Raw genomic sequence first — 18,512 nt, forward strand, 5'->3', positions numbered from 1 at the left:
CTCCCACGGCCGGGCAACCTCCCGCAGTCTCTCCCCCCAGCCCGCCGGCCCGATTGGCTTCAATCGCCGGCTAGGCCGAGGGACCCCACCTGTGCACGAATTCGTGCACTGGGCCTCTAGTCTGTAAATAACTATCCAATTTTATTTCTTCTCTATCCTTTATCTTGAGTTACAGACCTGCAGCTCCTCCAGTAGCTGGATATCACCACATGGATGCCACAATCTCCTGTTCTCAGGCCTGTGTGTTATCTCCTGCTCAAGCCATTGCCTTTTGCCCAGTCAGGAAGGTAGAACCTTAAAATGGTTCTCCTACCCCACTTCCTTTTTCATCCTCACATTCTGCCAGTCACTAAGTCCTGCTTATTCTTATGCAGAATAACTGTATACTGATCCCTCCTCTTCATCTGCCTATGAATTTAAAAAAGGTAATCTCTCAGGTGGATTATTGCAACTGTTTTATGACTGGCCTCCCTGCTTCTAGTCTGTACCATCTATAATTTATCTTCTGCATCAACAAATATACTCATATTGCAACTCAGCTCGAAACCTTAATGATTCTTGACTCTCTATCATAGTGATTTCTAAGCTCTTTTGAGCACATATATTTCTATCAGTAACAATTGGAAGCCTACCTCTGATAATACATTTATTTACAAATTAATATATATTTACAAAATTTTATAGTTATATACATGTACTATAATACTATTATGAAACAAAAATTATAAAAGAATGACATATGAATACACATACACATTTTCTAACATTTTGAAGGACTGTTTTGTGCACTCTGTGAGGTACCATACCTTTCTGAGGGTAAAACACAAATTCTTTAACACAGTATTCATTGGGTCATACAATAGGATCCCAATTCTTTCCATCCCCTGTCCCCACTGCACATAACCACTCCTCCACTTCAGTAACCTAAAGCTGCTAAGTACTTTTTCAGCATATCATAATATTCTACTAGAGGCCTGGTGCACAAAAATTTGTGCACTGGCGGGGGGGCGGGGGGTATCCCTCAGCCTGACCTGTGCCCTCTCACAGTCTGGGACCCCTCAGGAGATAACCACCTGCTGGCTTAGGCCCGGCTCCACGGGTAGCAGATGGCAGGCCCGATCCCGCAGTGCCTGCCCTGCCTCCCCGGGTCGCAGATGGCAGGCCCGGATGGCGGTGGGGCGGGTGGCTGATTGCGCTGCCCCGCCCGCCACCCCGGGTCGCACACAGGAGGCCCGGATGGCGGCGGGCGGCGGCAGATTGCGCTGTCCTGCCCCGCCTGCAGTATGCAAATTTAACGGCCATCTTTGTTGGGTTAATTTGCATACTCTTCTGATTGGCTGATGGATGTAGTGAAGGTACAGTCAATTAGCATCTTTGTCTTTTATTAGTGTAGATACTCTGCTCTCGGTCTGGAATGTCCTCTTCTATTCCAAAACTCCCCCTTATTCTTCAAGATGTAGCTCAAATGTGACCTCTTTCATGAAACCTGGGGATCAATTCTCTTTACTCACACATTCATATGCTATTAATGCTGTCATCACTGTCTCTCTTCCTCTAGACTCCAAGCAGGCCCAAGGGCAGTGTCCATCCTTTTAGACCCACCAGTTTCTGACACAAAGTAATTAACATGTGACATAAAAATAATGAGTGACTCCTTTATCTAACGAACATATTGCAAAACCAGAACATAAGCATCAGGACAACATTGTTCTTCAGAGATTCCCAAACAGGTAATTGAAATCTGAGCGTATACAGATTGACAAAAACTAAGTGAGTATAACTGGGCAAATAACTAACAAAAATGTAATCTAGTAATATTTTTTTAAAAGGACATCTCAATGCATTAGAAGCAGAGACTTTAAATGCCTTAGGCTTGTATTGACAATAATTTAGATGATTGCTCCTATTTATTAGTTATTAAGTGCCCCACACAGTGTTAAGAATATTCTATAACCACCTCACCCTGCTGGCCTTTGATGAAAGGTACTTTTGAAATACAAGTGCTTAGTCCATCACAACTCTAAATGCCATCACAGGCATTTAAACATTCACACACCACCTGGCAAATCACTTCTTATTTGCAAAACCATTCCGTGAAAATCTTAAAATGATTAAATGTTAGAACTGGAAAAGAGCTTAGAACTCATGGAATCTAGGCCCCTTATTTTATAGCAGGGGAACTACTGAGGCCCATAGAAGTTAATTTACTGAAGGTCACAACCTTGTGAGGAGCAGAGGAGAGACTAGACCCCAGGTATCCTATCATGCCTGTGTATTTTCTTTCTTCTGCCCACTGCTTTTCTCACAGCCACTCAATGCACTTGTGCAAGCTAATTATTAATTACTCAAAGAGAAGCAGTCATTCATACTTATAGTAAACCCACTGACTTCCTAAATTTATTTTTCTACATATATTAATATTTTATTTTTCAAGTTCCTAATATATGCAACTTTTAAAAATTGAGTCTTAAGCAAAATACTTAACTAGAAAATTACTCAGTTGGAATCATTAGTAAATATCTTTTTTATTTTAAAGAAACATCCAGTACCTGAATGTGCTCTTTCGTGATCAGCCAGGGTCGGTGTGCTAGCAGCTTATTTATTTCATTAAGGTTTTTCAGTCTTTGTGGTACATATTTCAAACCATTCAACCACTCAGCGATACCTCCGGTCTTTAGGAATTCATCCACATGCATGTTTATTAGGTAAGAACACTGATGTCTAGCTGCAGCCTAAAACACAAAGAGTTAGTTGATAAAAAGTCATGGTAGAGTCTTATTCTACTATTTCTAAACAAAAATCTAGATGGAATTAATCATTTTTATAGCCAGTAATCCTTATTTTACAGAATATTCCTCCTTCTAAAACTTTCATCACAATGAGGCCAGATTCTTGAATCAATACAGGAAGCTGACACTTGTATAAGCACATGAATTGTCACACAAAGCCAATTACTTCCTCATCTAGAAGTTGGTGCCAGTCAACTTAAAAGCCACTTTCTTATTTTGTGAAGAAAGTACATGTTTGTTTCATTATGGTAAATTACATCAACTGTAGTCTATTTAAAACAATAAAATCTCATTAACTTGTATTCTACCAATTCAGAATGCATTCTAATTTGGGTAATTCTCTTATTGCAGCGGTTCTCAACCTGTGGGTCGCGACCCCTTTGGCGGTCGAACGACCCTTTCACAGGGGTTGCCTAAGACCATCCTGTATATCAGATATTTACATTACGATTCATAACAGTAGCAACATTACAGTTATGAAGTAGCAACGAAAATAATTTTATGGTTGGGTCACAACATGAGGAACTGTATTTAAAGGGCCAAAAGGTTGAGAACCACTGTCTTATTGCCTTTGGTAGAACTGTGACATCAGTCTTATCTGTGCACACCACTGAGCAGAAACTGAAGATCACTGACCCTTTCCCTCCTATACAGCCAAAATCAGCCATGACACTGAAAACTAGATAAACCCACACACAGCAAACTATTGCAGCTCCTTTCCTCAGCGCTCCTCAGTAAAACAGTGTTGTTTTATTATTTCTGTTTTCTATATCTTATTTCTTTCTTAGTTTATGACCATTCTAAGTCTGTTTTCAGCCTTACTGTCATCAAAACCTTAAGCTAAAATTATATTCTTAGTCAAGTTCATCATTCAATAAAACACAGAATGCTGCCTTTTGTGTTGGTTTAAAACTTCAGTGAGAGCATAAACAAGACAATCAAAGTAAACCTGGTAAAACCAATCTGCTAAGTCCTGGCCATCTCTGCTAGCTCTGCCAGCCCAGCTGGTCTAAATCTCCAAATATAAAGCACTTGCATCACATTCATTCCTCTTTTTCTCTGGTAATAGTTCAACTGTAGCACTGCTTCTTTCTACCCTTCTCATTCCTGCTGCCTAATAACCCAATTTATAATTCTCTCCCACAAACATTAACTAGTTAACTAGTGCCAAGTACTATACTTAAAAGTATTATCATTCACTTAAGAATTCTTCTCTTCTCCAGAGTCTCCATTGGTGCAGACTGGTACTTTCCTCTTAGCCAAAATAGTAATTATTTTCATGTATAAAATGACTAAATAAAATGTCACAAACTGGTTTTATACTAATAATAAAAACAAGATATCAAGAGCAAAAACAAAACCTGTGGAATATTACTTTGGCCCCTACAAGCATCTTTAATCGTAAGAGAGTAAGTATAGAAAATCATTTTAGTGAAAATTAAATGAGAAATTTTCAGTACATTAAGTGGTTTAAAGCATTCAGAATGTACCCAAGGGACCTGGTATCCAAAAGGCCACAGCCTTCTTGAATTCTTAAGTCCTTACAATTATACTTCGTTCTACACACCCACACTCATAATGCTAGAGGGAAGAAGAAAGAAGTGAGCGCAGCATCACCATTATTGCGATGTAGTGCCTGTGTGGTAGAGGAAGGGGGCCGTCCATGCGCAGCATGTAGAACTGGCTCCGCAGGAAAGACTCCAGGTACTGAGTGTGCAGACTCATGACCTGGGTGATGTTGTCCAGACGACCGGATGTAGAGTATTCTTCCACAAGAAAGTTAGTACGTTCATCTGCTGTGTTTGCTTGAGCAACCTTACAACCAAGAAACCCAAAACAAGATAATTATTGAGAAGTAAACACATCCTTGGTTTACATAAATTATGCCACTATTGAAGCAAATGAATGTTCTTTTGATATTAACAGATGCTGGAATTACACAGTTGCTCATATGGGAAACAGAAGTAAAAAGAAAGCACCACTCATTTTTGGCTCTGGTACCATCATTTATTAAACAACAAATGTCAAATTATCAAACATTGCACACACAGCTATGAAATCGGAGAAAAGAAGCTTCCATCTGCTTTGCCAGGAACATAAGGCAAATATTTCAGGGCCCACATGCGTGGCCATTGTCACACCAATTTGTGCTGAGGCAAAATAGTGGCATTTGATTATATACATCTATAATTTTATGTCAATAGCCTATGAAGTTATTTAATCACATTATCTTTAGACAAATATTTTCAGTCTGATCCTTTGTTTTTGTTTTTCAAAATCATAAAGGGGCCTTCTGAAATCCTTTTTAGGGACAAAGGAAAATATGATAATTTATGGGAAAGTGTTAATTGAAAAATTAATAACATGAAAATACTGTCGTTCCTATTTTGAGACTATGATGTTAATTATAAAATCAAGGTAAGTTATTAAAATGGACATCCTCCATCCTAGGGAATCGATAGAGCTTACTCAAAAATAGGTTTTTTGTATTATAATTTTATACACAATGACAGGTTGGGCATCACACCAAGAATTGGCTTGGAAGGTGTAAAGAGCTTATTAGCACCTTGTAGAAGGACCCAGCTCTGTGGGAATGAATAGGCATGAGATGCTATTTCTAGTACTGGTTCATTACTTACTGATTTTAGAGTTAGAGTTCTAGACTTAAGAAGAATGTATTCCTTGTATTAAATTCAAGATTAAATTTAAACTCATGCACCTCATGATTAGCAGAGCCTGCTCTGGAAACAGATCTCTTAAAGACCCACACTGCTCGTAAGAAACCCTGTTAATTTACAGGGCTGGCTCCACAGTCTCCTCTTAAAGTAAGTTATATAAAAGGCACTACTGACAGAAAAATTTAATCCCAAAGGAAATATAATGTTTGAAAAGTGTAAATTGCAAAGAAATGCTAATTACAATGGTGTAAAAAAGCAATTTCACTTTAGCTCATTAGAAAGCCAAAATATATGTTCATTTACCCATTTCCCCCATTTTGTTAACTATAGGGACCAAGATGATTGTTAAAAATAATAGGATCCTGATAAACTACATATAATTAGGGATAGTATACCAGGTATTTGTTCCAGCAGAAGTTTCTTCTGTTAAACTGAAATCTAACATACATTAACAAATGATTGATATAATGCAATAGATCCTGAAAACAGTGATAGCTTTTGCAGATCAGATTATCTTCAAATATATACTGTGAAAGTGATTCTTTCAGGAAGTCTTTATATGTAACACCTATGCTATATGAGGGAACTAGGTGCTAGCACAGCAGTTTCTTAATGCATGGCCACCTCCTAGGTCAGCTATAGTCACTGAGCCCCTAAAACATTACTGCTATCTTTCATTTAAATTGCAAGGTCACTAAAAAAGTGAAATGAAGGTAAAGGAACTGATGATTTTGGCAATGACCTAGACTGTCTTATTTGAATTCTACTCATCCATTAAGACAATGCCTGGCACAAAATAGATGCTCTATAAATATTTGTTGACTAATTTCAGAACAATATGGGATTATGTTGATGCTTTGAGATAAATGCTATCTTTGCAATACATAGTGAATCAGTATATATAACCATATTCAATATGAGTTAATAACCCCTTGAAGCAGAGAAAAACTCCTTTATTAGTGGTTCCCAAACGTTTCTTAGCCTACGTGTATCTGAGAGGCATCTAGGAATCTAGAAGGTCCTGCACATTGCTGTGATCCTCATAGAGATGCACACCTACACAACAGACACAAATCCTGTCCTGATTTTAATCTCCTTTGTGTCATTTTACAATCTTTCCTTCTTGCATTCCCCACCTTGACTCCCCACCCTCACCAAAGGTACAGATTTTATCAGAGACTCTGTAGCATTTTGTACAATCAAGACTTAGAAACAAATGAAAAGAATAACTACTAGTGATGTAATACCATGTTTTGTTTAATAACTGGTTTAATAAGGAAACTTAACAGGTTTAGTTGGGAAACTTACTTTTTCATTTCAAAATATCCTTTCTTAACATTTATGTAACCTATAATCAACATGACAGTGGCCATTTTAAAACCTAAAACCTTCAGATTAATATTAAATTTTATGACTGTTAGCTGCTTTGCTCAGAAAAGTTATATTTGAAATCAAACATGTTAAAATTTGTTTCTAATCTTACTAATAATAACGATTATTTTAGGCAGATTATTACACATACAATATTTTAAGTGAACTTGAAAAGAAAATATCTCCGTAGTTTTCTGACATGTAAATAAGAAACGAGCAAAACACATGTTTATTTCCATATTAAAAAATGGAGATATTCTTTGATATAATTACTATTTATCAGACTGTCATGTATTTTATGACAAATAAACTTACTTCCTTCTCTGGAATAAAGGCACTTGGTCCTCTTGTCAAGGGCTGAGACACTCTGATCCTTTTATCCTGTTGTTAAAAGAGAAGTTGTATGTATTAGTGGCGACAGAATTTCTAAGAAAGTTACACTGGTGCATGCTTATTGCTAAAGTACTAAAACAGAATTATGTAAAATCAGTATTAGGTCTCAGATCAACAAAAACCATAGGGCCACTGTATGAATAAGATAATGGGGCCAGCTCCTAACCAATGCTGCGTGCACAGTAGGCTCCCAAAATGTCACTTCCTTAGGCACATTCCACAGCGCCATAGACTTTTAGTCCATAGCTGACATGAATGAAAACTATCAGCCTCTATAATAAAAACCTGCCTAACAGTACCTCAAATTGAAAGCTAAAGGAAAGTTTAAATTCAAAGAATTAAATTCCATGCAACTCCCCAAAGCAATGAATGACTTGACCTGCGTGGTTTTTAAAAATAAAATAGGAATAATTATATCAAAGATAAAGTTTTGAGGGTTTAAGTAAGAAAAATGTAAAACTTGGAGAAGTAGAAGTTAATTTAACCTAAGAAACAGGAGAACACAACAATGCTTATTGTGACACTTGCTATTCTATTTAGTATTAACAACTGGTAGATTGCCAATGACATGTTGATCTGTTAGATCCCCATTTAAGTGTGGTTATCTGTAAGCCACAAAAATTCCAATCAGGGACTAACTTCCTTCTCCATAGGCATGTGGAAGAGCAGAAATAGTCAAGGGAGGCCTTCCGGCTTTGAAGTTCTTCTTAGGCAGGAGAAGAGATTGGAGAAATGCCCACTTAATTTTCTATAATACAAATAATATTTTAAAGTTCTGAAAAAGAAGTCCTCCAAAACCGTAATATAAAAATAGGGACTGTGCTATGGTTTATAAAGATTATAAACACTGAGTGGGAAATTACAGAGCATGGGAACCGGAAAAGAGTAAATTAAGCTTTCGCTGTCACTAAGCCCTCCTCAGGAAGCGTCTAAATTGAGGAGGTAGCTCCAGGTGATATTTCTTATCTGAGGATGGCAATATCTCTTTCCCATGGCCACAGCTGGCTAAGCAGCGATTTTCAACCTTTTTTTATCTTTTGGCACACATAAACTAATTACTAAAATTCTGCAGCACACCAAAAAATGTATTTTGCTGATCTGACAACAAAAGAAAGGTATATTGATTTCATTCACATTGGATGGCTATTGTCATTTTTTTTTCCTGACAATCTGAGGAAAAGAAGTCAGTGTTCTGGATGAAATAGTCAGGTATTATATGTTTTAAGAATTCTTGCGGAACAGCGGTTGAAAATCGCTGGACTAGACCAATAAACATGGAAGCTGACCTGCAGCCCATGGGTGCCTTGGTGAAAGAGTTCTGCCTAAATAGCTGAGGGTAATTAGCTGGAGCAGTAGGATTCCAGAACACTAGAAGGCACTCTAGAGTACTGGAGTTGTAGGAAAGCAATGTAACCTGATGGAGAAGAGGAACAAATAGCACTCAGAAGCAGGAGCAAAGAGAGAATAATGAAGAGGCACCAGAGTAAGCATCAATCATGCCTGCTTCTAAAGAGAAAACCACTAGTTTCCATGGATTCACTAGAGAAAGCAAAACCTAATCATAGCTCTCTTCTCTCCCTTCCTCCCTCCTTCTTGAGCTCTGCACAAAGTAATCTGAGTCTTTTTGTTCCTTACAAACAGCCTACCAAACACAAAATAGTGGCTTTAATCCCTTACTTTATTAGGAAGCAGTCACCATACAAGTTGGCAAAAGTAGGCAGGCAGGCATTCAATGATTTTTTTAAAGAGCTTAATCAGATCTTTAATCACAGGGTGATGAACAAAACAGATAAGGTCCCTGACCTGATGAGTTTGGCACAAATTCATCATCAAATTTCAGGGTTCTATAGAAATAAATATATTTAATAATGATAATCTTAAACTGCTACATACTCAGAACTAGGCATCATCTATGTTATATTTATAAAGTGATGGCAAATATATCTCAATTTACTGGTCAAGTACATTAGAGGACTCCATGTAAAAATAAATAATTTCAAATTTTAAATATTGGCATTTCTTGCCTACATCAACCATAATCAAGATTTACCCAGAAAAATAACTTCAAAGAAAATAACAGATTTCTTCCCTTTGCTACTCTCTGGAAGTTATAGAAAGTAAAAACTTAAATACTCTCGATTTAATATAGCCTAATTTACACTAGTATGTAAAAAGCAATTTCCCTTACAACTGATCATTTCAAATAAACAATGAAGTCAGAGAAACTGATTCTGAGGACAAATCATAGGTTTGAGGAGAAAAATGCCAATAGGAAGGTAAGTGGACTCTTTTAATTACATTTATAAAAATACATAAAATTCATAAAAATACAGGGAGAAGAAATAAAAGTGTACAAAGGGAATTTGGAGATGCAGAATGATTTACTACTAAGATGATTTGTTTATTAAAAAAATCACTATATGATACACACACATTTAAACTTACCTTTAAATGTTTGAAATTGTTATTTTGCTTACGATAGTATTTTCTGGAATAAGAGATGTTTGCATCTGAAATTCATTTTCAGATTACTGAAAGTTACTGCACTCAAAAGAATATAACATCTCTTAGTTTTAACCAATTAATAAGCAACTGAAACAAAATTTCATTTGTGTCAACATTCATTTATTCAGCAAACTATTAAACATTTACACTGTGCTAGGCACAATAGGGACACAAAGAATGGTTAGATCGGCAGAACTGCATGCAACTAACTGCATATAGCATATGATATGTTCCATAGTGGATGCATACACAAAGTGATGTGGGAAGACATTAATTTTAGCATTTACAACTTACTTTATTTCCCTATTGTTGAATATCAAAGTTGTGTACAGTTTTCACTATTAAAAATAATGCTATCCTAAATATCTCTGTACAAAGAGTTTTTGGGGGCATATTTTGTGGTATTTAGGCTAGTTTCTTTAGGAAGATTCCCAGATGTGAATTTATTGGGGTTTGGACTGTAAATATAGTTAAAGTTCTTGTTGCCAATATACTAACAAAAAATGTTTTACCGCCCTGCCTGGGTAGCTCAGTTGGTTAGTGTCATCCAGATATGCCAAGGTTACAGGTTCAATCAGTGGAGCAACAAATTGATCTCTCTCTCAAATCAATAAATAAAAATTTTTAAAAAAATTTTACCAAGTTTATTTCCTTCAGCTGAGTAAATGTCCACTTAACCCATTAACTACAAAAGTGAAAAACAATATCCAAAAATGTGTGCGAAACTTTTTATTATAAACTGATTTGAGGTAAAATTTCTTAAGCATATCTGTGGACGAGATCTGTTTTCAATAATATAATTCTGGGGGTGATGTAGCCCCTGGGTCTGACACACACACACACACACACACACACACACACACACACACACACACAAAACAATGCCCCCCCCACACACATACACACAGGCACAAAAACAGCTGGGAAGTTACTGCAATAGCCCAGGGAGAGAGAATATGCCTGACCTAAGAGTTGTTTAGACACTGAAGAGAAGGAAAAACTAACATTTTTAAGTTTCACCATCAGTACCCTTCTCCTCAGTTGCATTTTTGAAATGGCATCACTACTGGAAAGATCAGTCTAGCTCCTGCTTCTGTATAAGGAGCACCTTTTCTGGTGAGGACTCTACAATTCTGTCAGTTGGTTGCTTTGGATATTTATATGAAGGTGAAAAACAAAATTTTAAAAATGACCAAAGCAGCTAATAAATTCTACTGTAAACTCATTTTACTGAAAGTTTCTTTTCTCCACATACTTTCTATCAACTTTTTTTTTTTTTAAAATATATTTTATTGATTTTTTTACAGAGAGGAAGGTAGAGAGATAGAGAGTCAGAAACATCGATGAGAGAGAAACATCGATCAGCTGCCTCCTGCACATCTCCCACTGGGGATGTGCCCGCAACCCAGGTACATGCCCTTGACCGGAATCGAACCCGGGACCTTTGAGTCCGCAGGCCGACGCTCTATCCACTGAGCCAAACCGGTTTCGGCTTCTATCAACTTTTTAAAGCTGATAAGATCAAACACAAAAGAAATAGGATTGCATCATATCCAAAAGATTCACTTTAAAACCATAAGGTGAAGTTCTGGTCTCCTTTCTTCAGCTTTTATTTCAAATCCAAAATGTTTTGGATTTGAAATAAAAGGACTGAATTTCTACTTCATTCATACCCCAACTAGCTTGTCTGAAGTCTCTTGACCTGTGTTACTTTATATGGTAGTAATCAGCCACATGTGACTAAATTTAAATGAATTAAAATTAAATAAAGTTAAAAATGCAGTTTCTCAATCACGCTAGTCACAATTCAAGTGCCCAACAGCCACATGTGGCTATGGCTACTGTACAGGAGAGTGCAGATGATTCCATCTGGCATCGCAGAAGGTTCTACCAGCGAGGGCTGCTCTAAGACACTTATTTTTAAATTCACATCTTCAGGCATTTTAATGCCTTTCTGAAATGTTAAATGACTGCTCTGCAGAGTTATTGCTTTGATGGTTACTCCTACTCAATCCCATAACCAAGCATTTTAATGTAATTGCAGAAATCCTCTCAACCAAACTAAGAGTGAATCCAGACAGGAGCAATGCAGGGGCAAAGACAAAAAAAAATCAGTTCCAAAGAATCCTTGTCTCAATTTCTGCTCACATTACAGTCTCCAGAAAAATATCAAGGAATTTCTCCCCTCTTTTGTCCCTTTAAACTATGATGGTAAAAAACACATGAGGTCTACCTTCTTAACAATTTAGTGTACAGTACAGTATTCTTTACTGTAAACAGTGTTGTACAACAGATGTTTAGGATTTTTTCATCTTCCTAACTGCAATTTTACACCACTGAACAACTCCTCATTTCCCTCACCCCTCAGCCCTGGACAACCACTACTTCCTGCTTTTCATGTAAGCACACTCTTCAGATCCCAGCTGAGATGCTGTGTAATCACCAGCCTTCCTCACCTCCCAACACAATTCAGATCTGCCTCTTCCTGTGCAACTCTCCCCTTGCCGGGCTTCCACAGCACCGAACCACCCACTCCACTTCTTCGTCCACTTTCATACTTTTCCTAGTCGTTCCCTATGTTTCTTTCAAGAGTCATTCTCTCAAGTGTTTCTTCCATGGCTTACATCTTTTATTGCACAAACAAAATTCTACTGAATTGTGTGACAGTCACTATATTGGGAGAAGAGAGTAGAAAAAAGGGATGTGTGATATGAAAATGAGCAAGCCATACAACTGACCCCTGCATCTTTTACATCCATCTAGGAGCTCAGCCTTTTGGTCTGGCTTTGGGCATTCTGAACTGCCTGTGACATCATCTGTTTGTAATACTAGCACCTTCAAATCAACATATCTAAAACTAATCTGCTACCCCAAACCAGCTATTCCTGCTTACTCTCCTCTATAAGTTATAAAATCACTCCCCTCAACCCCCCACCTCAGTTACCCTGGCTCCAATTTACAGCTATCCTTGACTCTTTATCCTAGGAGTCTGCATTCAAACAGTTGCCAAATCCTATCATTGCTCTTCCCTAACTAAATCTTTGTCATCCTTTCAACAGACCCTTCAACCATAAGAGTTTTCCTCTCACAACTGAGAATAATATCAATATTAGGTCTTGGCTTTCCCTCGTTTGGAGGCTTTGAGAAGACAACACATAAAAAATGTAAAAAATCCAAAGCACAAAACAAAATAAGGTCTTTTTATTTTTCTCCTGCTAATTTTCCCTAATGTAAAACAAAACACCCCAAACTGGAATAGCTGTATTTTCTCCACAGATGCCACTCTAATAGAATAATTGAAGGGTTGTTCTGTAAGTGAAATAACCTGCTGCTGCACTGGTTCTGAAGAACAACACTGCCATATCCTCCTCTCTTAGTTTAGTATAAAGCTAATATCTTATTCTGGGGAACAAATGACTTTGGTCATACTAGTGCTGAATCTTGTACAACGGCTTTTGAATCATAAGCCTTGTTTTGTTTCTATGAAAATCCAAAACTAACAAGTAAGCCCTTGAGGCTTTTTTAGCTGCATAGTCCATTTACAGTAGCTACTAGTCACATGTAGCTATTTAAATTTAAGATGATTAACATTAAAGTTAAAAATTTAGTGTCTCAATTGCACTAGTTACATTTCAAAGGTGCCATAGTCACATGTGGCTGCTGGGTACCATGATGGACAATGCAAATCTAAAATTTTTCCATCATCGCCAAAGGTTCTATGGTACAGCATTGCTCCATAGCATTATCAGTCCTGATTCTAGTTACTGGGCTGATGAAAAGATACAAAATGGCTAAAAATTCAGGAGTAAAATAAGCACAATAAACATGTACTAAGCTTACTTCATAGATATAAAAATTGATTTGAATACTAAAACTGAAAAAAAAACACAGTAAAATAAATGAACTACAAAGGCAAGTTGGAGAAGATACTATTCTTCAGTCTTAATTTTTTAAAATATGTTTTTATTGGTTTCAGAGAGAGGAAGGAAGAGGGAGAGAGAGAGATAGAAACATCAATGATGAGAGATAATCATTGATTGGCTGCTTCCATTGATTGACTGAGGATTGAGCTCAAAACCTGAGCATGGGCCCTGGTTCATGGGTTGATGCTCAACCACTGAGCACACCGGCTGGGATCTTGTCTTAATTTGATGACAATGTTCAAATAACTAAAAATTCAAATAAGTAAGAAATCTCATAATTTCAATCAAGAAAAAATTGTAACTATATAATAAGAACTGTTACTTTCTACATGTCAGTTCTGTATGTTCTAAGAGATATTTTTCAAGGTTGATCTCAAGAATGCTACCATAAGGGAAGTATCTTTTTTCAGATACGTTATAGCTGAAAGAAGTTACGCTTGAAATACATCAGTTGAGAGTATGCCTAATTATCTGCTGGAAACCAAAACACTAAAAGGATAAAGATAAATTATATTTAGAAAATTGCTTATTTTGACACTTATCAGCTAAACAATTTACCAGATCACTTTATATAAATTAATCTCAATAGAAAATTAAGAAACTTACAAGTTACAAATTCTTAAAATTATGTCTTTAGATGTAATCAGTAAATTACTTGCCCTGAAAATGCCGAATGCCAAAAATAATTGCTGCATTTAAAGCTACTAAATACTTTCAAATAAATTATTAAACTTAATTTTACTTTTCTTCAGTTTATTTCATTAAAAATGGAAAAGTAAAAAACACATTCTATTCATTAAAATATCAAAGCTTATGAATTTACTAGTAGCCTGGTGCACAAAATTCGTGCACATTAAAAGGGAATTAATTGCCCTAACCGGTTTGGCTCAGTGGATAGAGCATCGGCCTGCAGACTCAAGGGTCCCAGGTTCGATTCCAGTCAAGGGCATGTACCTTGGTTGCGGGCACATCCCCAGTGGGGAGTGTGCAGGAGGCAGCTGATCGATGTTTCTCTCTCATCGATGTTTCTAACTCTCTATCCCACTCCCTTCCTCTCTGTAAAAAATCAATAAAATATATTTTTTTAAAAAAGGGAATTAATTAGCAGAGATACTTTAATATTGCTATTTGCCCTTTCTCTATAATAGAAGTGTGAGAGATGAAAGGAAATTAGTAAAATGTATATGAAAATATATATAAATTTATTAATAAATAAACAGTAACAAAAGGATATAACAACAACAGAGGCATGATATAAAAACATGATATGACAACAACAAAAACATGATATAAAAACAACAGTGATGCAAACAATGACTGATAAAGTGATTAAACTTATTCTAATATCTCCCTGTACACCACATTAAGAGTGAAAACACTTTCAGAGTGCTTGACTAATTTCCCTTGTGATGAAGTACTTAGAACTTTAACTGTAACATCACATGCTCTTCAAACTCGAGAGAAAGCAACATATAACTGACCATGTGCAAAAACGGGTTCAGGTAGGAATATGCCTACTCTGTCTAGAGTTTGTCCTTGTGATTTATTAATAGTCATCACGAATGCTGGCATCACGGGAAACCGTTGTCGAATCAATTTAAGTGGAAGGCCAGTGTCAGATGGGGACAAATTAATTCTTGGAATCAGAACAGCCTCTCCCTCTGCAGATCCTGTTAATACTTCAGCTTTGATAATGTTAGGTCTTAATCTTTTGATAAATCTGGTACCATTACAAAGACCCCATTTACTATTGAGGTTTCTCAATAGCATGATGATTGCACCCACTTTCAATTTTAATTTATGACATGGCATTCCCGAAGGAGTAATACTATTAAGAAATTCAATGGGAACATTTTCCTTTTCAGCATCATCTGTGGAATCAATGGAATCATCACTCAAATATGTGTGAAAATCTCCATTGAGTATATCCAAATTTTCTTCATTTAATTTTTGAACATGCTCATTTTTTGGACAAAGAATTGCACGTTTAGATATATTTTTAATATTATCTATAGCATTGGTTCTCAACCTTGGCTGCACATTAGAATCACCTGGGAATCTTTTTAAAATCCTGATTCCTGGGCCTCATCCTCCAGAAATTGTTTCTTTGTTATGGGGTGGGGCCACAACATTAGTAACAAAGAAACAGAATTAAAACTTTATTGTGGGGAGCCGCTACAGTGTTTTGGACAGGTTCAAGCCTTGGACTGATGAGAGGGCACAGTCCTCTCATTGCCACATGCAAGTCCCAGCTTGGAGGGCAGGGCCCTCCCAGCACAATTATAGCCAACAGCTGTAGTTGTAAGCTTGAACCTATGGTCTGAACACGTGGCTCCACGTGCCTGAGTGATGTAGGCTTGATAGAGTTCAGGTGCATGTAGTTGAGTAGGATTGAAATCCAGGAGAATGTTGTAAACATCTTGGTCAGGCCCTTACTTTGTCACATAGCATCTGTTATAAAATAAAGGCATGGCTGTGGGTGTGGTCGCTGTCTTTCAGAGAAGAGTGTCCCACCGAGACCCGGCTTTCATTCTCTTGTCTGTATTTTCTAAGCCTTTCAGCCGCCCCCACTCAGGTTCACCCCTGGCCGTGCTGGCGTGGCACACTTTATAAAGATATGCCTCCACACTCCCAGGGTGGGTTCCTGCCTCAAACCCTGCCCTTACAGGAAATAGCTCCGGGAAACAGCTTGGGGGAGGGCGCAGCCGTTGCCAAGACACCCCCTACAGGACTGACTTCCTTCCGCTTGGTCGAGGCGGTTGTGGTCGTGATGAATACCACCCATGGTTTTTATATAAGTAGATTAACATTTTCTGGTTAATGTGAAATGCTGTGAGTTTGTAAATGCTGGTAGAAAAGTTTTCAGAAGCAAAATAACTAAAATGCTTTAATTTTCTCATTAATTATACTAGTTTAAAATATTATTTTTAAATAACCACTTTACTTAGTCTATTAGTAAATTGATAAACTTAGATTTGAATTTTTGGTAAAATGTTATAAAACCAAGATTAAAAAATAACCCATATTATAGATATCTATTATATAATTTATACATTTTTAGAACCGAATGACTTTAATTTTAAATATATCTAAGGTTCTTTTCAATGTTGTATACTCTATGTCCTCTATAAATGATCTAGTTAAGAAAACATAATATTCTAAAAAAGTAAATAAATTAACAATAAACATTTCTTTTAAGGATCTGTTACTTAATGATTTTCTTCCTTCTCTAGTTTTTATCCCCCAAATAAATCAAGGGATAATGATAAACGATTTTATGAAAATAATGAGTAGTCTTGTTAATCTTTATAAGAATAAAAATCGTTATAATCTATTATTGTAAATAATTTTTCAAAGTCCTCACAAAATAATGTATGGACTATTGTTCTCAGATAGTTCTATTAAAAATGTATTATAGAATTTTAGCTTCAGCATTAAGGAGTACTAGGCCTGTATATATTACCGAGTTTTAATTTTCAATAATTCTTTTTAGGGGGTTCAAGTAGGTTTTCAAATACAACTGCTTCTTCATTAGAATGCAATCCCCAAAAAGTACAATTTTCTCTTCTAAAAGAAGAGCCATATGATCATCAGTATACCAAACATGTATACAATGATCAGAGCATAGGAGTTGGCTGCTGGGTCAAGATGCCTCACTCAAATACTGGCACTAGGTGCTGGTTGTTGACTGGCGTGCCTCGCTTCTCCACGTGGGCCGCTTTTGCTTCCTCCAAGTATGGCAGCTGGACTCCCAAAGGAAGTATCCAAATAGCAAAGGTTAAAGCTCTAGCTCCTCCCCATGAGTTTTTATCACCAGCCCTTCAAAGCCTAATTTTACTTTCTAAAGCAAAGCATTTTAGTTTCTCTAGTTGCACTCCAAACTATCTTTCCACTAAGATGAGTGTATTACAGCAGGAACAACTCTGAGTGCTTTCAGCACAATTATATGAGTGGTTCAAGACCTAAGTGACTAAGTTCACATGACAAGGTACATTTCCAAATCAATAAAACCAGTCCAACTGATGGTTTTTAGAGAATTTAAAGACTAATCCAACGGTGACTGCATGCTATGATCAAGAGCAGAAGTGAACCTACCAAAGTTATTACTCGTACCCATAATGTAAATAAGATTATTTAAAATAACAGTTTGAATAGACATGTGACTATTTAATCAGCAGAATTTAGTTGGCAAATAATACTTTTAATGTACCAACAGACTTCTGCATTCCAGATAGCAAATAGTTTTTTTATTTTGTTAATGTCAATATCATGTGCTGCCTTGACATCTTATAAAATTGGGAGAATCTCAGAATATCTAATTGTAAGTTCCCCTCCCCAATCTGCTCATGCAGAGAAGGCCCCCTGACCAAACAATCCTCTTTATCATCAGAAGGACCAGATAAAATTCCTGTTTATCCTCAAGTAGCAGGTTTTGGTTCCCTACCAGCCCATGAAATTATTCAAACAAGCCAATATAGCTTCCCACAGGAACCTGGGGTAACTCACCCTCATCATGCTACAAAGCCTCTCTCCCACAGCCCCAATTGTTCATTCCTGAGTGCAACCTCAATATAGCCCTGCGTGTTTTCTTTTCCTGTGAGTCTATGTAACTAATAAACTGTGGATCTTATCTGTTCAGTGTTGAATGTTGTGTTTGACCACCTCATGGCCCAAAGTTAGAAAGAGGGAGCTTACCAATGGGGTAAACAAGAGGCTAGTGAGACTATTATATGAGTTAATACCTGTAAAGCTCTTAAAACAGGAGTGTATTATTTACTACATAGGTATTTGCTATTATTAGGATTACATAACACTGAATTCATAAAATGTAAACTAGTTCATAAATGTAACTA

General features: G+C 36.8%; 1 protein-coding gene across 1 annotated transcript in view; it reads right to left on the reverse strand.

Annotated features, from left to right (window-relative positions):
- The window catches only part of SESN3 (sestrin 3), a 61,862-nt gene that overhangs the window by 19,883 nt on the left and 23,467 nt on the right, over positions 1 to 18,512 (reverse strand). The window contains exons 2-5 of the mRNA XM_014459171.2: positions 7,154 to 7,219; positions 4,407 to 4,604; positions 2,550 to 2,732; positions 1,561 to 1,608 (exon numbers count right to left, since the gene is read on the reverse strand). Coding sequence (XP_014314657.1) covers positions 1,561 to 1,608; positions 2,550 to 2,732; positions 4,407 to 4,604; positions 7,154 to 7,219 — 495 coding nt within the window. The remainder of the gene's footprint in view (positions 1 to 1,560; positions 1,609 to 2,549; positions 2,733 to 4,406; positions 4,605 to 7,153; positions 7,220 to 18,512) is intronic.

The sequence above is a fragment of the Myotis lucifugus genome, unplaced genomic scaffold, assembly GCF_000147115.1.
Source record: "Myotis lucifugus unplaced genomic scaffold, Myoluc2.0 scaffold_104, whole genome shotgun sequence".
Classification (NCBI taxonomy): Eukaryota; Metazoa; Chordata; class Mammalia; order Chiroptera; family Vespertilionidae; genus Myotis; species Myotis lucifugus.